We start from the raw sequence: 22,247 nt of genomic DNA on the forward strand, positions 1-22,247 counted from the left end.
TTGATTAGTATTTTTAAGCCAAGATTTTCATCAATTTGGTTTGTGATTTATTGCTTGGCAAGGTGAAGTTGTGGTGAAGTTCATTATTCTGATGCATCAACACAAACACCAAAGAGCAAGAGGAGCAAGAAGGAGAGAGAGAAATCCATTGCCATTGAAAATGCGTACACGTGCAAAATTCACGGCAAATTACGTACTTCATGAATTAAAACCGTTAAAACACAGCCATAAGAATCAGATTGATGAATATTTTCCACTCGTTTGTTAGATGCTTATCTGATTTAAAGCGTACCGTACAAGCATGATTACAAGCGATCTCATTATTAATGAAGAAAGTATAGTGACAGTTGCGAGTTAAAAAAAAAACGTGCGAGTAGACACAAATACACACTTACATCAATTCGAATTTGAAACATATAAGATCTATTCACATTAATTTATACTAAAATCGGAAATGTACCCTTTCTCATCTGGTGCGCATGCACAACACACTTACGACAACAATAACAACAACAATCACTTGAATAATAATACATATAATTAAAAAAAAAGTGGCAGCAGCAGCAATAGCAACTACAATTACTGTCAAGAAAGTTTGTACAGTTTTGCTCGTCAAATGTGTCTATGTCATTTAATTAGCTCGAAACGATAAGTGTAACTTTTGGTGTATGTGTGTGTGTGTGTGTGTGCATGCCACATTTCTAGTTCGGTATTTTTCTCTACTTTATGCCAAATATATAATCATTTCGTGTCGCAATTATGAGGTGCCAAATTCACCACTTTCTCTTTGTGTTTATTTTTTGTTGTTGTTGTTTTGTTTCTTTCACCAAAGAAAATCGGCATTTTACGCTTTGTGCAATTCCATATTTTAATTTTATAATATAATATTTTTTTAATTACAATTTTTGTTGCGACAACATTATTATCAACCTACGGCATCGGTGAAATTCTGTGGCAATGACGTGGTTCGTATGTTGTTCGTTCAAGTATACGTACTAGGACAGAGAATGCCATTTGGCCTTTAATTAATAGTATTAATCGCCACATATGGCAACAAGGACAAGAACTATATTTTTGGACAAAAAAAGAGACGCCTTCAATGTGTGCCATTAATGGATACTAAACAAAGAGTCTGTTGTTGTTTTTTTGTGTACTTCTTTTAATAAGATCGAAAAGAAAGAAAGAAAAAAACTGATCTTTTGTAATTGCATTTGGCATGGCATTCAATTTTCCGAATGTTCGACTTCATGCTAAAGAAAAATAATAGCGTTGAAATAGAAAAGAAACAACGGAAGTGCACTCGTTCGATTTACTATGGGAATAAATGCAAAACAACAAAATACAAAATCCTCACAATAGAGCGAAATGATTCAGTCTATTATATCAGAAAGTGAAACAAAAAAAAAAGGCACACACAATCGTACATAGTAATTGAAATGCATATTATCCAAGACCTTACAAACTCTTAATGTGTTTTTCTCATTCATTGCAGAGCAAGACTCGTGCGCTGTTCGTCGTCTCTATTTCCCTGTGTATCGGTAGCGTAGCTCAATTTATGTTAAAGTGCTTATTATTTTCATATATAATTAAGAAGTAGCATGATTGAGAGCAAGAGATCAAAACGACTGAATATCAATAATATGTATTATGAATTGAAAAAGAAGTGAAACAAAACAACAACAATAAAAAAATAGCAACACCGGCAAATATGTGCACAATAAACACAGCATGGAAATAAACAAAGACAAATTGGTGCGAAAAAGTCGTTGTCGTTGAAATTACGTGATGGCATAAATGGCGAGGATGGCAACGAGCAATGGGTCAGTGAATCAATTGCAATATCAATGTGTCCTGACGAGCGCACACACTCTTTTGATAGATAAGTTGTATGATGCAAATGACACATGATCATGCATCACACCACCTCAAATCACTTATTTATCGCAACAAGCGTGTTTAAGTGTTACGATATTGGAGCATGTATATAGGAAGCGGAACAATTTGTGTCATTAACTTTTTAAATATCAAAGAAAAGAGAACAAGTTTAATATGTAAATGATGGTCATCCGGCAGCGTGCGTTTCCATTTTACATGCACATTTCAAGAGATAGACGATATGCAAGAAGTGTTGCACCAGTAAAAACAAAAACCACTGGGACCGTGATGTTGATGTGATATTCGATAGTGTATCGTGTCTGATTGATATGAGAGTCTGTGTTGGATTTTCATCTTTTTTCTTCATCTCATATCTAATTAGTTTATTAACTCAGTTCACTGTTTACAAACGAAAGCGTTCAATGAAACGAGACAAACAACTATGGATTTGTTTTCAAATCGTCGAAGTTCATTGATGACTTTTGTTTGCTCACATCGATGGAGTTAATTATGCTGAGTTTTGGCTTTGAACATCGACAAATTTAAAATAAATAATACGGTTGCCCGTTTTGAATGAGTCAAACACGGATGTAGGCGGTTTGGTAAACTAAAACGCTCGATGACTTACATCTCAATGTGATGAATTCACAATGAATGTGATAATTAATATGTATTTTCATTCGGAATCATACAACACTCAGACGATTGCATTGATGCTCTCGCAATATGAAAATTGGAAAACATTGTTTCACAAGCGATTTACCTGATTTCGTGAAAAGTAAATTGATAGGCACACTATTTATAAATTCAAGAAGATAACGAGATTGATTTTTGGTTGAAATATGTCGAAATGCACAAAATTAACATCATTTCATATTTATTATTGCAAATGTTGGTCTAAACGAAAAAATTTATAAATTGATTTCGTTTCGTTTCAAGAATATTTGTTGCACCTCTGTCTCTCCCTCTCTTTATCTACGATTACAATGGAATAGACTTCGATCATATACATCAGAGATAACATGAAAAATCTCTTAGAAAACAAGAAGTAATTTATGCAAAACATCGAATCGTATTTCTGTTATTTCATTCACAGAAACCAAACAAAACGTAATTCTTATATATCCGACTGCATTTCCAAACACACACACACTCGTGCGCAGAGAGATATCTACACGCTCGAATAGTCCAATAATTTTTATTGTTTACATAACACATTTGATTCATCACATGGTTTGATTTCGTTGCTGATAAACAGGTGAGAGAGTGGAAAAATGCCGACGATATTGTCGACAAAAATCGCTTCAATAATGAGCAAATACATAAAATAATCATTTCATTTCACAATATACACGCGGTGAATTTCAAATATACTGCATATATTAAATGGAAAAAACACTGAAAAAATACAATCACAATAGGCGTTTTTCCAAACCAAATGATGGGCGCATTTGGTATATGTTTGAGCTCATCATCATTCTGTCCAAAAAAAAAAAACAGAAGAAATATATTAATGATTTGCATTAGTCGAATGAAGAAAACATAGGAAGATGTACACGTTTAGGTTTTAAAGTAAACTGTGCCGCGTTTCACATTTATAACTCAACTTTTACTTTAATTATTTCAAAACAAAAATGATGTGGATATTCTTATGGTAATAATGAGTAAAGAAAGTCGAAGAAAAACAAGAAACAAAACGGAAAATCCGGATCGAATTACATTCAACACCATTAATATGTAAACTACATTTAGAATATGCAAAAGATTATACATCGTTACATTTGAATCGATTTGAGCCAACCGATTGCCATACCATATATTCAATGATTACGTGTATTTGGAATGTGCACGCATTCCAGTTTTTAATCCAGCGAAAAACCAGAAACTCACCTAGCCAATACCATGATTTTTCAGTGTGCTGGCAAAAGAGTAAAATAATTCTTGATTAATTTGTGTGTGTGTGTGTGTTTTCTTCTTCTTGCATCGTGATACTTGATTTTGTTTTTCCCGACGGTAGATTTGGAAATTATTATATATTTTTTATTTCTTCAATGAGGAAACTGTTGTGATCGGAAATGCGAGGAAATAGATCGCATAACAGCAGATCGAATTATGAACATGAAAAAAGTGACGGTACAAAGAATGGCAAGAGATCATGCATGAATTTTTGAATAAATCAAAAGGCGAATAGCGCAAATCAAAAGCCATGGACCTAAGCATTTATTATTTGAGATCGTTATATTCACTCATGCACACATGATCGTGTCTATGTAATGTTTTAGCTCATTTTAAGTGGCAACGATGGAAAAGACGGGCGATCAAGAGACAGAGAGAGAGAGAGGTAAAACCTGTATTGCAAATTCTTCGCACGTCTAATTACACATATCTACTGAATGGTAGATTTACTTGGGCTCTTGCTGCCATCGAGAAAATGTAGTCTAACATCATCGTTGTTTTCAGTCTTCATGCTGATCGTTGCATTGCAGTTATATCAATTATGATAAGAAATGATACATTTGTAGATATTTCCAAAGGTACGCGTATTAATTTTTTTTTAAAGAAGCTTGTTGCCATTTGAGATGTACTTCGGACCATGTTGACTAACTTTCACTTTTTTTGTTGTTCAAAATAAAGAGAGAAGAAAAATCATTAAAAGTGCAACAAAGTAAGTTCAATATATGGTGCACGACAACAACAAAAAAAAGTGTCTCCTTTGGATGATTCGCGATACGAATATGTGATATTATTGCAAATTGACAACGCGGATGACTTTTACTTGTGACAAAGTTCGAAATGGTTTTGATCAACACAATGTGATCACAATGAATCGATGAACTCATGCCATTGCCACACACAGAGCGACAAAATACCAAATCCAAACGGCTCCAGGCGAAAAAACAATAACAAGAAAAATGCTCGAAACGTTTCATCAACCGACTAAAAATAAAAGTTTGCGTTGTTACACGTCCATTGATAATGGACAACGGGAGCGTGAATTGATATTCAACGCCTGTCTACAGGTCGCCAGTTCCATTTTTTGTTTCTCTTCATTTGTTCATGTGAAATGTCAAATCATGCGCTAATCTCTTGAACTGATCTTCAATGTGGGTTTTTGCTTATTTACATTTTCAATCTTCTACGAATCAGAACTAGTTTTATTTCGATTGATTTTTACTGATGATACACTCTCTTTCTATTGATTCCCCGTGAATTTTGCGTGCTGATTTCATTGTCCAAATAAATTTGAAATAAATAGATGACTTTTCATTGAATTCGATTGTTTGTTCATCTGACCTGTTCCGAATACAATCGGTTTCGAAGACGACAGCGCACCATAAGCGAGAATAGCTAAAAGTATCGCATGATTTACAAGCATAACATTTGGGAAATTGTTGAAAATGAGGAAGAGAAAGAATGAATACGAGAAAAAAAAAGAAACAGCACAAACGATGCATTAAGGTCCAACAGTACTTAGTAGAGCGTACGCGCTCAATCATGAAAAATTTTGCATTGTATTAGACGGAAAGGTGTTTGTGATCCAGTTTTCATGTTTGCTTCTCAATCTCCGTATTTGAGCGTTGCAAATCAATCTACTATATTTAGAACATGATGCAATAAGAAATACACACTCAACCAACCAGCTGAGAGTGCTGAAGACTATTAAAGCGATAGCACTTATACACACAAATAAACAAACAAACATTAAATGAACATTGAAAAGGGAATTAAATGCATGAATTTAGTTGAGGCAGTTTGTATGGGAACTTTCATTCATAATTTACGTTGTATAAATTATGCACCTACTAATTACTCTATAGCATTGTTTATCTACCTGTTTGCAAATACAAATAGTAGCGAAAAATATAAATGCTCTGTAGCCGGCTTCGCTCAGCAGAATTCGCTGATTTTGAATTGGAAGAGAAAGAGAGAGAGAGAGAGAAATGTAGTGCATAACGAATGAAATTCGAGTTAATTCACATTCCATAAAATTCGGAATTGTGTTTAGAAAATATGAATAGCATTAGACATCAACTATAATGAAGCATCAAGGAATTTGGAGCATTACCACTTAGCGGTTTGAATCACGGAAATACGGCTTTATTTGCCAGCACCGGTTGCCATCAATTGATGCAAATCAAACTGCAATCGCGATCGGTCGACATCATAATTAAATTGCAGAATTTTGCATTTCGTGATGAGATCGTATGCATCTATTCTACACCAAACAAAGTGAAAATATTTGAATATTTAAATCGACATCGCACTTTCTTGAGCCACCATTTCTACATATCATGTGCGATATAAATTGAGCTATTACTTAAAATGTTAGAATAATGATCGGCACATTTTTCAACCACTTTCGCAATTATTGCGCTCAACGTTGATGATGTTGATGAAGGTAGAACTCATGGCACTCAAAAAAAGGGACACCGATGTCGATCGGGATTTTATTTTAATTTTGTTTGCGAATTCAACTTTCAAAACATATAATCCCAATTATATCTTATTAACCTGTATTCAGAACGAACGATCGCATGTCTGTTCATAGTTAACCCAAATTTCAATGTCAAAACTTTTTTTTCAACGTGCAAATCATTCTCTTATTTGTTATTGTCTAACCTTCAACTGATTTTTTGCATGATATTTTTGACAATTCTATGGTTTGTGTCAATTAAAATAAAATGCGCTTACAAAGTCTAATTCTCTTCTTTTTTTTCTTCCGAAATTCGATGGAAGCCAAATGATTTGCCGGATGTCGGCTTCTGCTACTTTAATCCTCCAATTGCAATGCGAAGAACACCCAAGAATTTCAAATCCAACCACAAATAACAGCGTTTGTACATTTCACTTTATAATAATTAAAGTCCAATCAGCATTCGAAATAATAATTCATCACTCGACAAAAAAGGTCTAGTTTTCAGATTCATTTGTCGATCTCAATCTCAACACTCATTACAGATGGTTTCAAATGTGATTTGAAAGTGTTTATCAAATCTTCAGTACAAAAGTTTGTATTTATAATGGGAACTTCCGTAACAATGAGCATTACAAATCCCAACCAACGCACGAAATAATTTTTCAACAGTGACTGGCTGATGTGGATTGATGTAAAGGCATTAAACAAGAGAATTTATACGAAAAAAAAAAAAAAATAAATTGTAAAATGATGGCACCAAATTGAGAGTGAAAGAAAGAGAAACGATTGAGTGTGCGTGAGTGAATGTCGGCTAAATAAAAAAAAACAAACGTACATAAAAATTCTGCAAAGTTCACGGCGCTTGAGGTATTTTCACTTCGTTCTTAATGAAATGTAGTTCATGCACAATGCTGTCATTATATCGGTTGATTTGTGGTTTACTGGGGTGCTGAATTCATTGGACGAACACAGTATACTCGATGCGCATTGTGAATGCATCGCCAAAACGGTATAGTACACCGAAAATGATGTTTTCTTGCTTTACATTCAACTACTGTGTGGAATGTGGTGTATGCGATTAATGAGTGAAATTCTTCATTCGAAATTTGCAGAAAAAAAAAACAACAAACATACAAAACGACATGAAACGGATGAAACCAACAAACAAAGTTGCGTACTTCATTCATGTTTATATGAAATGAAAATCAAACTGTTGCTCGGACAAACAGTGTTATCACATACACATACACCTATGGGCAACAAAGTTGCTTGAAATCGATCACAAATGTACAAAATGAATAACTACTTTTTCTTGCTATTTGAAACTTGATTTTCAAATGAGAAACATACTTTGTCGTCGTTTTTTTTTCGCACCACAAATGGAACGGCCAAAGAATAGGCAATGTGTACAAAAGCAAATACAAGTATTGATATGTACGTTAAGAAATACAATCAAAACCAACATTCATCTCTATATAAGCAAAGATCGACGTTCAATCATTTGCGTTTTTATGTGTTTTCGCAATTAACATAAATAATATAATAGTGTTGAGTTTGAGCATAAGTCTCTCTATCGTGTAACGTGCGTTTATGGCCGCGATGTTTGTGGCGTTGCTTGTGTGTATGTGATTTGGCCGCTTTTTTTGCTAGATTGTTTTGCCACACAAAGGTTGAGCGTTCCATTCATTATTCTAAGTTATGTTGACTGTTGGAGATATGGACTTTCAATTATTACTCTTTCTTTTCGTGCCTTAGAAAGAAACCGCGGTTGATTTTTTTTTCACTGTCGCTCTATCCAACACATACATTCCGATGCACGAACGAATGCAGTTATTGCAGCCGATCGTCGTTCAAATTTTCGAAATGTGCATTTTGTTTCTTTCTTAAATACGATCTGACCGAATATCCGAATTGTTTTGTACTTCATTCAAAACAAAACGTTAAAAACTAATTTTAACATGGATTTCGGTCAAAGATCGAGTTGCCCCGACACTTTTTCTATGTTTATGTTTGTATGAATTTTCTTCGTCTGATTCATACAAATACAAATGGAAAAATTGAATTCCGAAAAGCATGCGTTTTTAATCATTGCTTGTTTGCAAATATGTATGGTAAAGAATGTCCAATCTAAAGCACTTAATCTGTGTTAGTAACAATGTCACATCATGAAACCGGTTTCAAATGATAGTCTGATGTTTAAAGATATGATTAACTGTATTGCCTGAATGAATGGCACACACACACACACACACACACAATATTTCGGTAATTCGGTTTGGTATATCGAATACGGCGAAAGACAAAGATAAACAACAACCGACCACAAAGCGAAAGTGTTTGTTTTCTGATTCGCTTTGTGTGGTATATTGTACACGATGTTCAACTCAATAAAATTGGGACACTGTTTACATGAAAATTGTACAAAAACAAAACATAAAAATTACTTTAACAATGATGTTCGATGTTATTGTTCGCATAAGATCGCCGCGAATCACACGAAGAATTTCTCTTTGTTTCAATCAGATGGAGGCGAAAGTGTTCATAGGCGAATGTGCAATGTGCGCACGAAATTGCCAACCATTTCATCGTTGTGCCAAAAGCAACGAATGCAAAAACCAATCATGTGCCGAAGCACATTACGCGAATTATTTATTTAAACCATTTTAAGGTGATGTGATTGACACCGTACATCATTTGAAAAAAAAAAAAAATCGTTGAGCAGGTACTTTAATTATTATTAGTTGGCATTTCTGTGACATTTTTCAATTGCCTACATTATTACGTAGGGCAGGCAGAGAATCCCAATTTCGAATGCGTACTCAAATATTGCGAGAGAAGTCGATTTGCATTCGCCAATCATTGGCTTTCGATTTTCATTGGCATAATCATTTTGCTTAACTGACTAGTTTCAATTAAGTGATCGATGAAGAGTTTGTACTTTTGTACAATAAAACTCTCGACTAATAGCCAACGCATTACAACGCATTTCAGCGAATAACAAATCATCATCATCATCACTTTCCGTTTCATCGAGCGATTCAGTCGAAATAGTATGACTCGAAATCGTTTAAAAAAAAATCCGTTTTAACAAATGAATGTGAAAGCATGTTAACATAAGATCATCGATTTCCATTGTATGATATAATCGAAAAATGTGTATGTTTTTTTTTTTTTTCAACCGAAACTACAATTTAGTCTTATGCGAATAAAATCGCATTTATATTTCCATTTTTAGAGTACCAATTTTGTTTGAGCATTAGTAGAATAAAAATCAGTTGAAATCGCTTACGCCATCAAATGTTTAAAACATCGCATTAAATGAATGAAATAAAATGCGCGCTAACGTTCAGTAAACATGCCAATAGCATTAGTATCAGTTGCACACCGTAAACAGAGCAATGAAAATAGTAGCAATCTGCAACTATTTACATTGAATTTGCTTTTTTAAGTAGTTTGAAATACTTTCAAGCGGAAATTGCAAACAATTCTAGAATCATGTGTTTCCAACATTTTCTCTTGTTGCTTTTTTTTTCAATATTTAACTAGCCGATTAGACTTTCATGGTAGTGTGTTGAGGTAGTGAGAGAGAGAGAGAGAGAGAGAGAAAGAAGTCAATTGGCATATAAGTGTATAGAATTTTTATTTTCGCACAGACAGACAGACAAGATAGTCTTGAGTCGCATTCAAAAGCCAAAAATCTTCCCGTCTGTAGTCAGATTCACATTAACTATACATACATATACATAATTCAGATATTTATATGAATAAAAACCACCATATTTAAGCGCTATTGTTATGAATTTAATTCACACAGGCCAACATTAAATTTATAAAACAAACAAACCAAACGAGAACTGAGTGTAGAATTCACATTTCTTAAAACTCAATGCTCACAATCTTCTACCGAGATAACAAACAATGTTCGGTTGGCTTGGAATCATCGCCGTACACACATGTTATGGAAGCCACAACCAGAAGAGGGAAATGAAAAGCAAAAAAAGAAAAACACACAAAGTCGAGTCAGTAAAAGAATAAATGTGGCTGTGCTCAGCAATTATTTCAATGTTAATGTCATGTCTATCGTTGACGATGGAAAATCCTACTTCAGAAATGCATAGAATTAATTTCATACAAAGGTCACAAATTCGATGTCCGAGATAGTGAGATCGGCAATCGCCTGGAAGCGTTATAACAATGGCGAACAAGATCCATCCATTCATTCCAAAGCCTAATTGGAAAATTGAAGAAATATAAAATATGCTTTGAATATATAATAATGAAGTATCGAGATGAAAGCCAGCACCACAAACAAATAACCACTAGGGCAATAACACACAAAAAAAAAACGGAACAGCACGTAATTGAATTTAATCACACAACCAACCTCTCGAATCGAGGGTTTTTTTTTGCTTTGCTCACAACAATTTCTATTCTTACATGGACTTTCACACATAATATGCAACACAGAGAGCGTTGCGATTTATTTACAAAAAAAAAACGTTTTGGAAATGATTTTAAAGCGCTTATATTTTGAATGAAAGCAACGAACACGACAGCAAAATGATCAACCGCATTTTTTTCTTCAATAAACACTCAAAAAGTCATTACCACTGGTCATTTGGCAGTATGGTATCACCTCAATATATTTATAATACAATATGTTTGATGTTATTTATTGCATTTCATTTAAATAATAATTGAAAATAATTATTAGTCGGTTTGAATTTCGCTTGCTTGATCGTATGATCTCTCTCTCTCTTCCCGTGTATATGTGGTGGGAAATTTCAAACGTAAAAATTCCAGTGTGATCACTTCCTCGTTCGTAGCTATTTTAATTTGTTCTCACATATGATTCAAACACAAACACTTAAGAATTTTATTCAATTATTTTTTTCTATTTGCTCATTATCGAGATTTGATATACAGCTATGTTTTCCATTGGAATTTTAATAAATTTTTATTTTTCGATTCCAATGTAGAAAAAAAACACATACACACATATATGCACTTAAACACACAAAAAAAACAAGATATATGAGCTAATAAAGCGGGAAATATTGAAAAATGTCGTCAAAGTTGTTGTAAATTATCTACGCAAAACGAATCTTATGAATCCACAAACATTTTTTGTTGTGTTTTTTTTTTCTTATTCATCAGTCGCAATTTTTGTCATGTTTGTGTGTGTTTTTCAATTCTTGTCTTATGAAGCATTTTTGTTTGCATATCGACAATCATGTTCTAGCTCAAATTTCAACTTATTAATATAAAGTGTTTAGTAGATGGTCGCTGCCACAACAATAAATAATTGGATGAATTTAGTAAATATGAACATTGATTATAGACAGCCTTTTCGCAGTCGCGTTCGGTTTCTCTCTCTCTCTCTCTCTCACTCTCACGCTCGGCTCTCTATAGTGTTTCTTTTTTTTCTTCTCGCATGTTCATATGAAAAACAAACAAAACTATTAGGTAGGTGCGACCATTTTACTGTCGTATTAGAACTTTTGCTCTCTTGCTTTTTATCGCGTAGCGTGTTATTCTTTACCGTATATCATTTTGCACGCGTGTAAATTTTAATTTTGTTTACTTTTTTTTCTTCTCTTTCTCACTATGTTTACGTTTGTTTTCTGCGCATTTTAGAAGTCGTAACGCGTCAACATCGTAAGAATGTAAATACGATGCGAACGCTCTGCAAATAAGTAAACATAACAGTTGGCAACTGTTGCGCTCTTCTCATTATTTCTCTCTTGTGCCATTCTTCTCTCTCTCTCTCTCTTTTTTTTTCCACCTCGCCACTAATTTTCACATGTACCATGCCAAGTGGATGCGTTCCATAATGATGAAAAAGAAAGAAAGAAAGATCGATAGATTAAACCAACGCGGCTTAGATCAATCCATAGCCATAACATTGGGTCCGCAAAAATTCAAAAGAAAAAAAAAACAATTTTGACGGAATTTTTGCGAATTCTTTTTTTTTCTCCCATTGAATACCAAACAAAATTATAAAATTATGTCAGCAACAGTTTTTTTTTTCGGAAATTCCGATCGTAGCATAAACAATGATGTTTGTGTTTTGTTTCTTTGTAATCATAATAGAGAAAAAAAATGCGCCTGACGTACTAATATTGATTTGAAACGAGTCATCTTTGCCATTTATTCGAAGTATTATCATTTGGTATTTTATACGTATTTATTATACGTCGAAATTCAAAGACAGAAGTGGAATAGTAAAAAAACCATTTGACGAATAATCCATTAATTTCTAAACTAATTTATTTGGTAGGAATTTTCGTATCAAGTTTGAGTGCCAAACTTGTATTTCTTTACTCTGTGGCGCACGCGCCCAATTCACGCTGGATTATCCATCGAACAACCAAATTTATATTCAAAACTAGGTGATAAATTTCGGTCGTTCTACCACTCGGTTTTCTTATCTTTTATTCTGATCGACACATTTCAATTTGTTGGTTTTTATCTCTGATGGGAAATATAAATGCATGCATGGCATTCATGGTTAAAACTAGTGTGCGCGCAAGATAGAAGATAAACATAAAAAGTATAACTGCATTTTTGACAAATCATTACTGCTGTTCATTTTGGACATTGATGAATTTTATTGTATTTTGTGTGTCGTTGATATCAAAACATTCGATTGCAGTGATTTTACACCATTAAGCGACACTTACACACTGCACATGTGCTTTAATGAGAAACGGCAATGAAATGAACGCTCGAAATGCAGTGAAAAAAAAGGCAAAAATATGTAAGAAATTCATGCATGGATGACCTTGCTGTGTAATATTCTTTACCGCATTCCACTCGCTCATATCGCTGTTGCCATTTTTCTTTGCGTTTGATCGGTTCGAATATCACGCGTTCAGCATGCGGTTATTGTCTACCCAATCCAATCCGGAATATGTGTGTATGTTAAACCAAATATTCCGTTTTATAAATATTTTTTTTTATTCTGCACCTTCTTTGGTTAATTCGCAGCATGTGAATAGCAACATGCCGATATGCATTTCATTTAGTACGGAAGCTAGAAGCACACGTACAATTTCAGTTACGTTTATGCATTTCGTGTTTGTTCTATAGTGAACACGATTTACAATAACAATGCTCACATGATTATAACGTCTAATACATCGACTTTTAAACACTATACACACATTTTGAGAGGAAAATTGAAATGAAACAAAACAAAAATACCTCTCTCGATCTGCTTAGCATTCATACATATTTATTAACTCTGAATAAAGTGGAATATTTTGCGCGTGAGCCAATATCGATAGATAAATCTTTTTGTGAGTCAACGTTGTTTTTGTTCGTTTGTTTTTGGTTTCTTTTTTTTTTGTTCGTTAACATTTAGTTTTCATTGAATTTCTCTTGGTCATTTTTAATGAAATGAAAGACAAAACTACATCTCAGACCGGTTACATTCTCGTATGTGTAAGAAAATTCCTATGGCCAATTAACAATAGAGGTGATTGATATTATGCACAAGTGCAAGCTTTAAAAACTACATTGCACATGTGCACAACGGGATTTGTTTCGTTTACTCTTACTGCCAATTCAAAAGATACATTAAATTAAAGCATTGTGTGCATTGAATTTGTGGACCTCTTTGAAAATGATGTGATCACTTGCACAAGGGGGAGCAACAGAGTATGTAGTGAATATTGATTGTCCACTGCATCGTTATCAAAATGAAAAGAGAAAAAACCGATTGAAACAATGAGGATTTGCGTGAACAGATTATTTTTGTTTTCACCTAATTAACCTTAAAACATCTGTGACACGAGATAACGAACGAAATAAGTATTTTTATTTCCCAAAATTTATTTCGCAATGTGTCAGACCGGGCATTAGTCGCCTTAATCGGCACACACACTTTAAAATGTACATTATTGTAAGTTGAAATGGGCGAGATGGTAAATGCTTCATGAATACATAATTGCAAACGTGGTTCCACACGCAGCTTTCTCCATTATAAAAAATACCAGCACTTTTTTTCTCTCTTTCTCGCTCTTGCTACCACTGAGATACATGTATTTATTTCGATTCTATCAAGAAACTACTTGAAGCTGGCCCCAAAAACTTATTTAAAGTACATATAATTTCCTCGACGAAAAAAAAAACAACAACAACAACCTCGTCAACATCTTCAGCGGCAACATTGAACCTGCTGTGCGATTTCTTATCTGAGGCACAGTTTCTTATTAATTTACATCCACAATTTTTTTGCACCATTTCATGCATACACCATTTGTAGAATGAATAATCGGAATTTCAATGAATGGTTGTAACCTCAAAATAAATGTGAATCTATTTTGTGAGTTATCGTGGCCGCGATAGAAATAAACGCACATTTATGGACTAGTTAGTCATGAACATACAATACGAAAGAAAAAAATGAAATCATATTAAGTCGCATAGATCACGATCACGTGTGCATTGTAACATGCGCGAAGCCATTCACTCTCGCTCACTTGACGATTCACTGAAATGACTCATAATATTTATGAACTTTACAGCGTCGATGTTTACCTTTTTCTTTTTGTTTCTGGTTTTGATTTAGTTTCTTAAGACACCTTGAATTGATTGTCAATTCGAAGGTTTTCTCGCGTGCGCGCGCTCTCTCTGTCTATCTATCTTTCTTTCAATCCAGTTTGTGATGTGAGTCTTTCGAATTAATTAGACGATGATCTGTAAACATACCAGAATTTACATTTAATTGGAAATCATTTTGTTATGTTTGAGATTAAAGTACCCAACACATTTAACCTACTTATTGAATTAGACTGATCGGTTTAGTGTTTCTCATTTTAATTTTTCTACTCTTATCTTCTCTACTCATTTGCAGATTCACGGTGAAATGAATGCGTTTAATTAAGTGAGGCACGGACACAAAAGAGCAAGGCAAACAAAGCAAACTGATTGTGAATATGTCTTCGTAACCAGTTGAGTGCAGAACTAACAGCAGTTCTTGAAAATCGACAACAAGCTAAATATATTCCCGCACCAAAACGCGATTCTCCGTATCGAGTGAAACGTTGGAACGTGTGTGCGTGTGTACATATATATATATACATTTATATAAATCATTAAAACTTTCAACACTTACAATCCCGGCCAATTCCAAAGACTTTGAAGAAGTAGCGACCATAAATTAAGCAATTATGTTGGATCCCGATTTGGATGAATATTTAACGGAGTATCGGCTACAGGCGCCAGCAGAACCGATCAGCCATTATGAAGGTATAATTTACATATGATTTGTGTATGAGTGTGATTGTGTGATAGAGAGAGTGTTATGCACATTCTTTGAATCGGTCATTCGGTCGCACTGTTTACCAACCAAATTGCGCGACATTATCTGCCATTCAAACGAAATACATCCTTCAACCGGCTAAAGCTTAATAAATTAAGTGTTTATATGATGAGCATGGAAAATGGATATATATATATATATTATATAGTGAAGGCCAGTTTTATTTGTAAACAAAACCAATCTCAAGTTGCATGACATTAATTTGTTCGCATATTTACTCGTAATTATCACTTTATAATGTGTACGAGTGAGTGTAACATTATATTGTCACAACCAATGTGTAATCACAATCACTTGTTTACATATTTTAAAGTACATTGATATTCTTAATGATTCATTCATTTTGTTCTTCGGGGCCACTTTCATGTTATCGCACGCGTTCACTCGCGAGATATTTATTCCATATTCTATATGCTTTAATTGGATCTTTTTTTATTTGTTTTCAAAATACTCAATTACATGTCGCTCAATCAATTAGTATAAATGTTATTTAGCACCATTTGCGCTCACAATCTTTCGATGTAAAATAAATAAAATCAAAACTAAATGTTGGTAAATTAACCCAGATTTTGTGCAAACATAAACAATCAATTTACAAACGTGCAACCAACAATGTGTCAATAAATGGTGCAACGATATTAGATATAGATATGGATATAAATTGCAATTTTTCGTAAGCGCGAAATTGGGCTGCATTTTCGAATTTAAAACTCATAAATAATTTCGGCTACCGTTGTCTGGATAGATAAATCATTGCTTCTACCTTTTTGAAATACATCAAATTGTATTTAGAAAAAGAGATCATTATTGCAACACCGAAACAGACGAAAGAGATAAAAAAACACTACTTGGCGCAAAAAGTTGTGCGAAAAACCACTAATTTCATTTCACCTGGAGTTTGTGAGCATTTTTTTTCTCTTTGAAGTGTATTTCTATTGAATATATTAACTAATGTTCAATCAGCGCGTGTAACAATTGCGCTAGTGGCCTTTCGTTTCTTTTGTTCACATAATTTGATTTGTGTTTTTTTCCTCATTTGGTCAGCTTTGCTTTGTGCAAGTGTTTATTGAATTGAAGTCAATCCGCTTGAATCAATTACTGAAATAGCGGAATATAAACATAGCAAGCAAGTATTTGGTAAACGTTTTGATATAATTTATCATCGCGGTTGAGTTGGTTCAACACACACACACACATGTTCTGTGAACTGCACACAATAGACGCATTCGAGCGTCACTTTCGTTCATTTCGAAATGTTGTTGTTGTTGTTTTATTTTCATTCAATTCAATTTTTTGTGTGCGATAATATCAGGCCATTAGATTTTAAAGCGGAACTTACGGTTGCATTTGCTATTTGCCTTGAGTAATTTTTCTTGCCGCCAAAAACGTGTAGTAACATCATCGTCGTGTATTTTTCAGTTTCTATTTTTTTGGTTTTTGAGTGAATTGCGCCAGATCACCTTTGACACTCTTCTTTTGGTTGAGGCAGGCGACACCGTTTGATTGGATGAACCTGAATTTTCAAAATTCATTGAGTTTCGAAAATCAATTATTTGTTGTACCGTGACCAATAGTTTGATTTGTTTTGTTTTTTTTTTTCTCTCTATTTCATTCATTTGTAGATGGCGAATTGGAAGCTGAATGGTTAGTTGCTGCAGGCTTTCCTCAATTAACGAAGGCTTTTCAGGAGGTATTTGTTTTTTTTTATTGTTTTTCTTTGTCGAATATTTCATTGTCTATTTCAATCTGTTGTTTTAATGCTATTTGATTTCATGTTTGGTCACCGATACAGGCCAATCATTTTTCCATTGTGTCAAGTGTGTCGAGGGCACAGCCAACTAAATAGAATGCCATTGCTATTTTGATTTGGTTAAAAATTTAGCATTGTTTTTAAAATCATTTAGCATTGCAATAGCAGAAGAAATATGCACCAGTTTTGTTTTCTATTGTTTGATCATAATTTTATTGGGAAAATTATGATTTATTCACGGAAAGTGTTTGTTTAATTTGTAATGATTTTGATTAAAATATTTTCAGGGGCGAGAGCTACCAACGAGTGAATTAAAATCAAGCATTGCTGGTTTACCGAGATCACATGCTGAGGCAGTTAAGCAACGAGTGAAGGCTCTTAATCGTACAGTTCGTGGACGTACCCGATCACGTCATTCTCGAAAGCCCGATATTCGTGATGTGTTCCGCGATGTAGACACATCAAGTACTGGAACACGATCGCGCAGCGCGACACCTGACTCATTGGACTCTTTACCAGCAGACACCGATCACTGGAATACTCATCAAATGTATGTATTGTTGAACGAATGTTTTCCATTTTTTTAAATGTAAACATCAAATAAATTGATTTTATGTCATTTTATTTCCCATTGTAGACCAAGTTTTGTCTCAATATTTGACAATCCAACGGCAGCCATTACAAATGCTCGAATCAAACAGAATTTGCGCCGAACACCAAGTGAACCATTACGCGTGAGTGCTGATTTGTTCCGAGGATCACATATTCGATGTGACATACCATTTTATACGGCCGATGGTATTGAGCTATTAGGTTTTCAACGTCTTGGTACAATACATTTGCCACGAATTCGATCCGGTTCAGATCCATCATGTTCACTTGGACGTCGATCAACCCATATGTCGAATTCACGGAGTCACAATAATTTGTACAACAGCAATTCACCCGATAATACATCATCATCATCGCAACCATCAACACCAGAGCATAGCCCATCCAATTCACCATTGCGTCATAGTTTGTTAGGCAGCAATGCCACATCAACACCATGTCATCATCATATGCATAACTCTAGTCCAGAACCAGTGAGAAGTAGCATTCGTAATCGTTCCGAGCCAGTTAGTTTTGAGAATTTATGCCGTGATAATAGCATCGATCAAACGGACTGGTGTGAACCCGAATACAATGAAGGCGGTTGTGATATCGATCAATTAAATGAAACCGAATTGAAAAAGTTGCAGCCATTACTTTGGCTTGAATTGGCCACCATTTTTGATCGTCACAATGTTGCCTTCGATAAACGTAAACCATTCAAAAGAAAACGAAAGGAGGAAGGTAATGTGTTTGGTGTTTCGTTGAATGCGCTGATCCGACGTGATCAACAAGTTACTGGTGAGGATTCAACATTGGTTCCACTTCTCCTGCAAGGAATTCTCGGTAATTTATTTTTGCTTTTATTCCGATCTTCCGCTGAACGGTGATGATCATTTTTGATAATATTTCTTTTTTATTCGGTTTGAATTACAGATAATTTACGCAGTCGAGGCGCACGAGAAGAAGGTATTTTGCGTGTTGCTGGCAATAAACAGAAAACCGAAATGCTTTACAATGAGCTCGAACAAAATTTTTATTCGAAACATGAAAAAGTCAGTGGCATCTTGAAAAAGGCTGGCGTTCACGATTTAAGTGCTTTATTAAAACGATGGTTACGCGAATTGCCAACACCATTACTTGCAAATGATTTGGTGCATCTATTCTATCAAACAGCAGGTTTGTGTGAAACATTCTTTTCTGTGGCACAGGATAAATTTATTAAAAATTTAATTGAATGCTAAACTCGATTGATTTTTTTCGTTTAAATCTTCGATAGACATTCCGGTGCCCGATCAGTGCAAAGCAATGTCCATATTGTGTCTTCTATTACCGCATGAAAATCGAAACACATTGCGTGCATTCCTGGAATTTTTAAAATGTGTGATCGATAATCAACAATACAATAAAATGTCCAAACACAATGTCGCCACAATCATTGCTCCATCATTATTTTCGCCAAGGTAAAACCAGTTTAAAACATTTTTCCTATTGTTCGAAGCATAATTTTATCTTTTGATTCACGCCACTTTAGATACATTCATCCGGCTGATAAAAATGACATCGCAGCGCAGGTTCGAATGGCTGCACAATGTTGCAAACTTGCCGACATTATGATCACGCGTGCAGATCAATTGTGGACAGTGCCACAGAGATTAATTGATCAAGCACGTCAAATGAATACAAAAAATGGAATCGGCAAACGTAATGCACGAAAAGTGAAAAATTCCATATCACCAATTATCGGAAATCACAATGGCGGTGCTGGAAACCAGAATGCTCGTATTAATGCTAATCATGTACATAAAATTGCAATCTAATTTACAACCTAAACTTAAGTAGCTAAAAACAAAATGAAAGAAAGTTGTCAAAAAAAAGAAGATATATATGGAAATATTAACGGGATCTGCAATAAAAATAAATCGCATGAGAAAAATCAAAAGGTATCAATTTATCAGTATGACAAAGAAAAATCCAACAACTTTATACTTCAACGAGAAATTAATTTTCATTGTTGTCCGTTTTTTAACATTGAACATAGCCAATAATATTTCATACATATTGTATGCAATGAGACATTTACGAGATTGACAGTAATAGTAGTATTGTAATAAATACAGAGAGCACATGTAACATCTATCTATTTAGATCCGAGTTTATCGTTCAGCAGCCAAAAGCTGGCCATACAATTTGCAATTTACCATCTAAACGGACGTGCTGTGCTAAATAATTTAATAATTTAAGGAAAACATTTCATTGGACTTGAAAATAAAAAATAAAATAAAAATAAACGAAACCTATGCCAGTTCTACGAAACAACAACAAAAAGCAAGCACTTCAAAATAAAAATTCATTGCCACATAAAGATTGAATAAATATCCTAAAAATGCTGTGTTTTGCTCTCTCTTCACTCAAATTTTAAAACAATATTTTTTTAATTAATTTTCATTTACGCTTTATTTAGTTCCTGTTCGGTTTTGGCGCTGAAATAATACACATTATAAAACAACATTCGCACTTGAAGTAAATTAAATCGGTTTCATTGATAATTGTTTTTAAATATTGTTTTTAAGTTATGTTTAAAAAAAAGTATTATCATTTTTTCCATGGATTATTTTTTTTTTTTTAATTATTTTTTTTTTCATAAAAAAATCTTATTATAAATGATAAAACCCAAGATTTTTTGAACATACTTGAAAATATGAGTTAAAAAAATTGTGAACAGAAAAATGATTTAAGATAATCATAAGAAAAGTACAGCTCCTTCAAAAAAATGTATTTTTATGTTCGCCAATAAAATGTTTGAATTCAGCTGGGCGGAAATTTGGTTCTAGAAAAGGAAAAAAAAAATCTTTCAAATGTGTAGACTTCAAAAAAACTGTGGAACTGTTCCTTTATGTAAGAATCAAAATTGAATAGAATGTCACAATTAATTGACAATTCTGATGTCGAAGATAAAATAAGCAATTAAACCAAATTTGAGTTAGGCATAGACATTACATTGAAAATTATAATTAGAAATTACATTGCTAATATTTTATTTTAAAATTAATTGTATAATAAACTTTTTCCAGAGTAAAATTGTGTACTTAATTTGAAATTAAATGATTTGTTTTTTTTTTTTTTTTTCAGAAATATTATTATTGCACTATTTTCACCGAAAACTCCGTAATTTTATTTCTGATCCTTTTTTTAGCTTTTTCCAAATACTCTCTTGTCTAAAAAAATACTCGTTAATGAGCACCGTTCCCATATAGGGAAAAAATAATAATAATATTTAATTTACTTACTTTACAAAAACAGTACAACGATATAAATATGATTTCATAGGCATAAGATGTAACATCCCATATAATTCATTTGCGGAGTAATTTTAACGATGGCTGGACTGTGCGGAGTTTGGCGGAGATGACATACAAACTCTGTGTGTACGAGGATAACAGCACTTCTATGTGTATCATTCTTACGCAGATGATTAGTAACTTTGCTGTGTGTCACGGCTACTAAGATGTTCGTTTGGACAGATTAAATCTATGAACAGCAAAGAATGCTTGCATACTATCACCGCCGAACTCCGCACAGTACCGCCATCGACAAAATTACTCCGCAAATGAGTTATATGGGATGGACTTAATTTCTATAGACATGTGTATATACGAAATGTTGATACATTTTTGATAAAAGCAGTATCTTTTCAAATTATATGATTGGCTATTTGATGTTGGTTATCTCAATTTTCTCCATTTCAAAGAATCTTCATGCAGCTCAGATTATTTGGGACATAAATATGTCTAAGCGTTGAATAATTTGTCATGTATTAAAACGTCAAGTGAATGAATTTATTGAAAATTAAATTGCATAATAGATGACCACAAAAAACGTTTGAAGAAAATGCGACGTTCAAGGAAAGCAATAACTAAATAGCAACTGACCATAAATCAGACGAAAAGTACTTTTTTTCCGTTATAACTAGTTGCAAATTGAATTTTAAGAGTTTTGCTAAAAAAAACACAATATTATTCTTTAAAGTTACATGATGATCACTGACGAACACTGTAGTCTATTGACCTCAACGTTTCAATATACAACAAAAGTGAATTTTTTTTACAAGTTGGCCTATGTAAAAGAATTGTAAGTCTTTTTCTTAATTCTACAGATTTAGCCAGGAAAAAGAAAAATCAAATGCGGCAAAAAAAGAAACTATAAGTATCTTTTCGAAATTACAACAGAACAATAAGATGAGAAAAATGTTCGACATAAAAATTCTGCAGGACAAAAACCAAATG

At 33.6% G+C, this 22,247-nt stretch overlaps 1 protein-coding gene across 3 annotated transcripts in view; it reads left to right on the plus strand.

Annotated features, from left to right (window-relative positions):
• Positions 1-19,904, plus strand: part of LOC116344106 (rho GTPase-activating protein conundrum-like) — a 43,456-nt gene extending 23,552 nt beyond the window's left edge. For 2 of the 3 annotated variants that reach the window (XM_031772520.1, XM_031772534.1), the window contains 7 exons: positions 15,153-15,547; positions 17,243-17,310; positions 17,658-17,920; positions 18,008-18,807; positions 18,898-19,140; positions 19,241-19,424; positions 19,496-19,904. In XM_031772520.1, coding sequence (XP_031628380.1) covers positions 15,469-15,547; positions 17,243-17,310; positions 17,658-17,920; positions 18,008-18,807; positions 18,898-19,140; positions 19,241-19,424; positions 19,496-19,781 — 1,923 coding nt within the window. In that variant the 5' untranslated portion in view covers positions 15,153-15,468 and the 3' untranslated portion in view covers positions 19,782-19,904. Of the gene's footprint in view, positions 1-1,492; positions 1,539-15,152; positions 15,548-17,242; positions 17,311-17,657; positions 17,921-18,007; positions 18,808-18,897; positions 19,141-19,240; positions 19,425-19,495 lie in introns of all 3 variants that reach the window. The other variant, XM_031772526.1, reaches the window with a different exon arrangement.
• Positions 19,905-22,247: the final 2,343 nt, after the last annotated feature.

This window comes from Contarinia nasturtii, unplaced genomic scaffold, assembly GCF_009176525.2.
Source record: "Contarinia nasturtii isolate CC-2019 unplaced genomic scaffold, AAFC_CNas_1.1 Cnas_scaffold_129, whole genome shotgun sequence".
NCBI lineage: Eukaryota > Metazoa > Arthropoda > Insecta > Diptera > Cecidomyiidae > Contarinia > Contarinia nasturtii.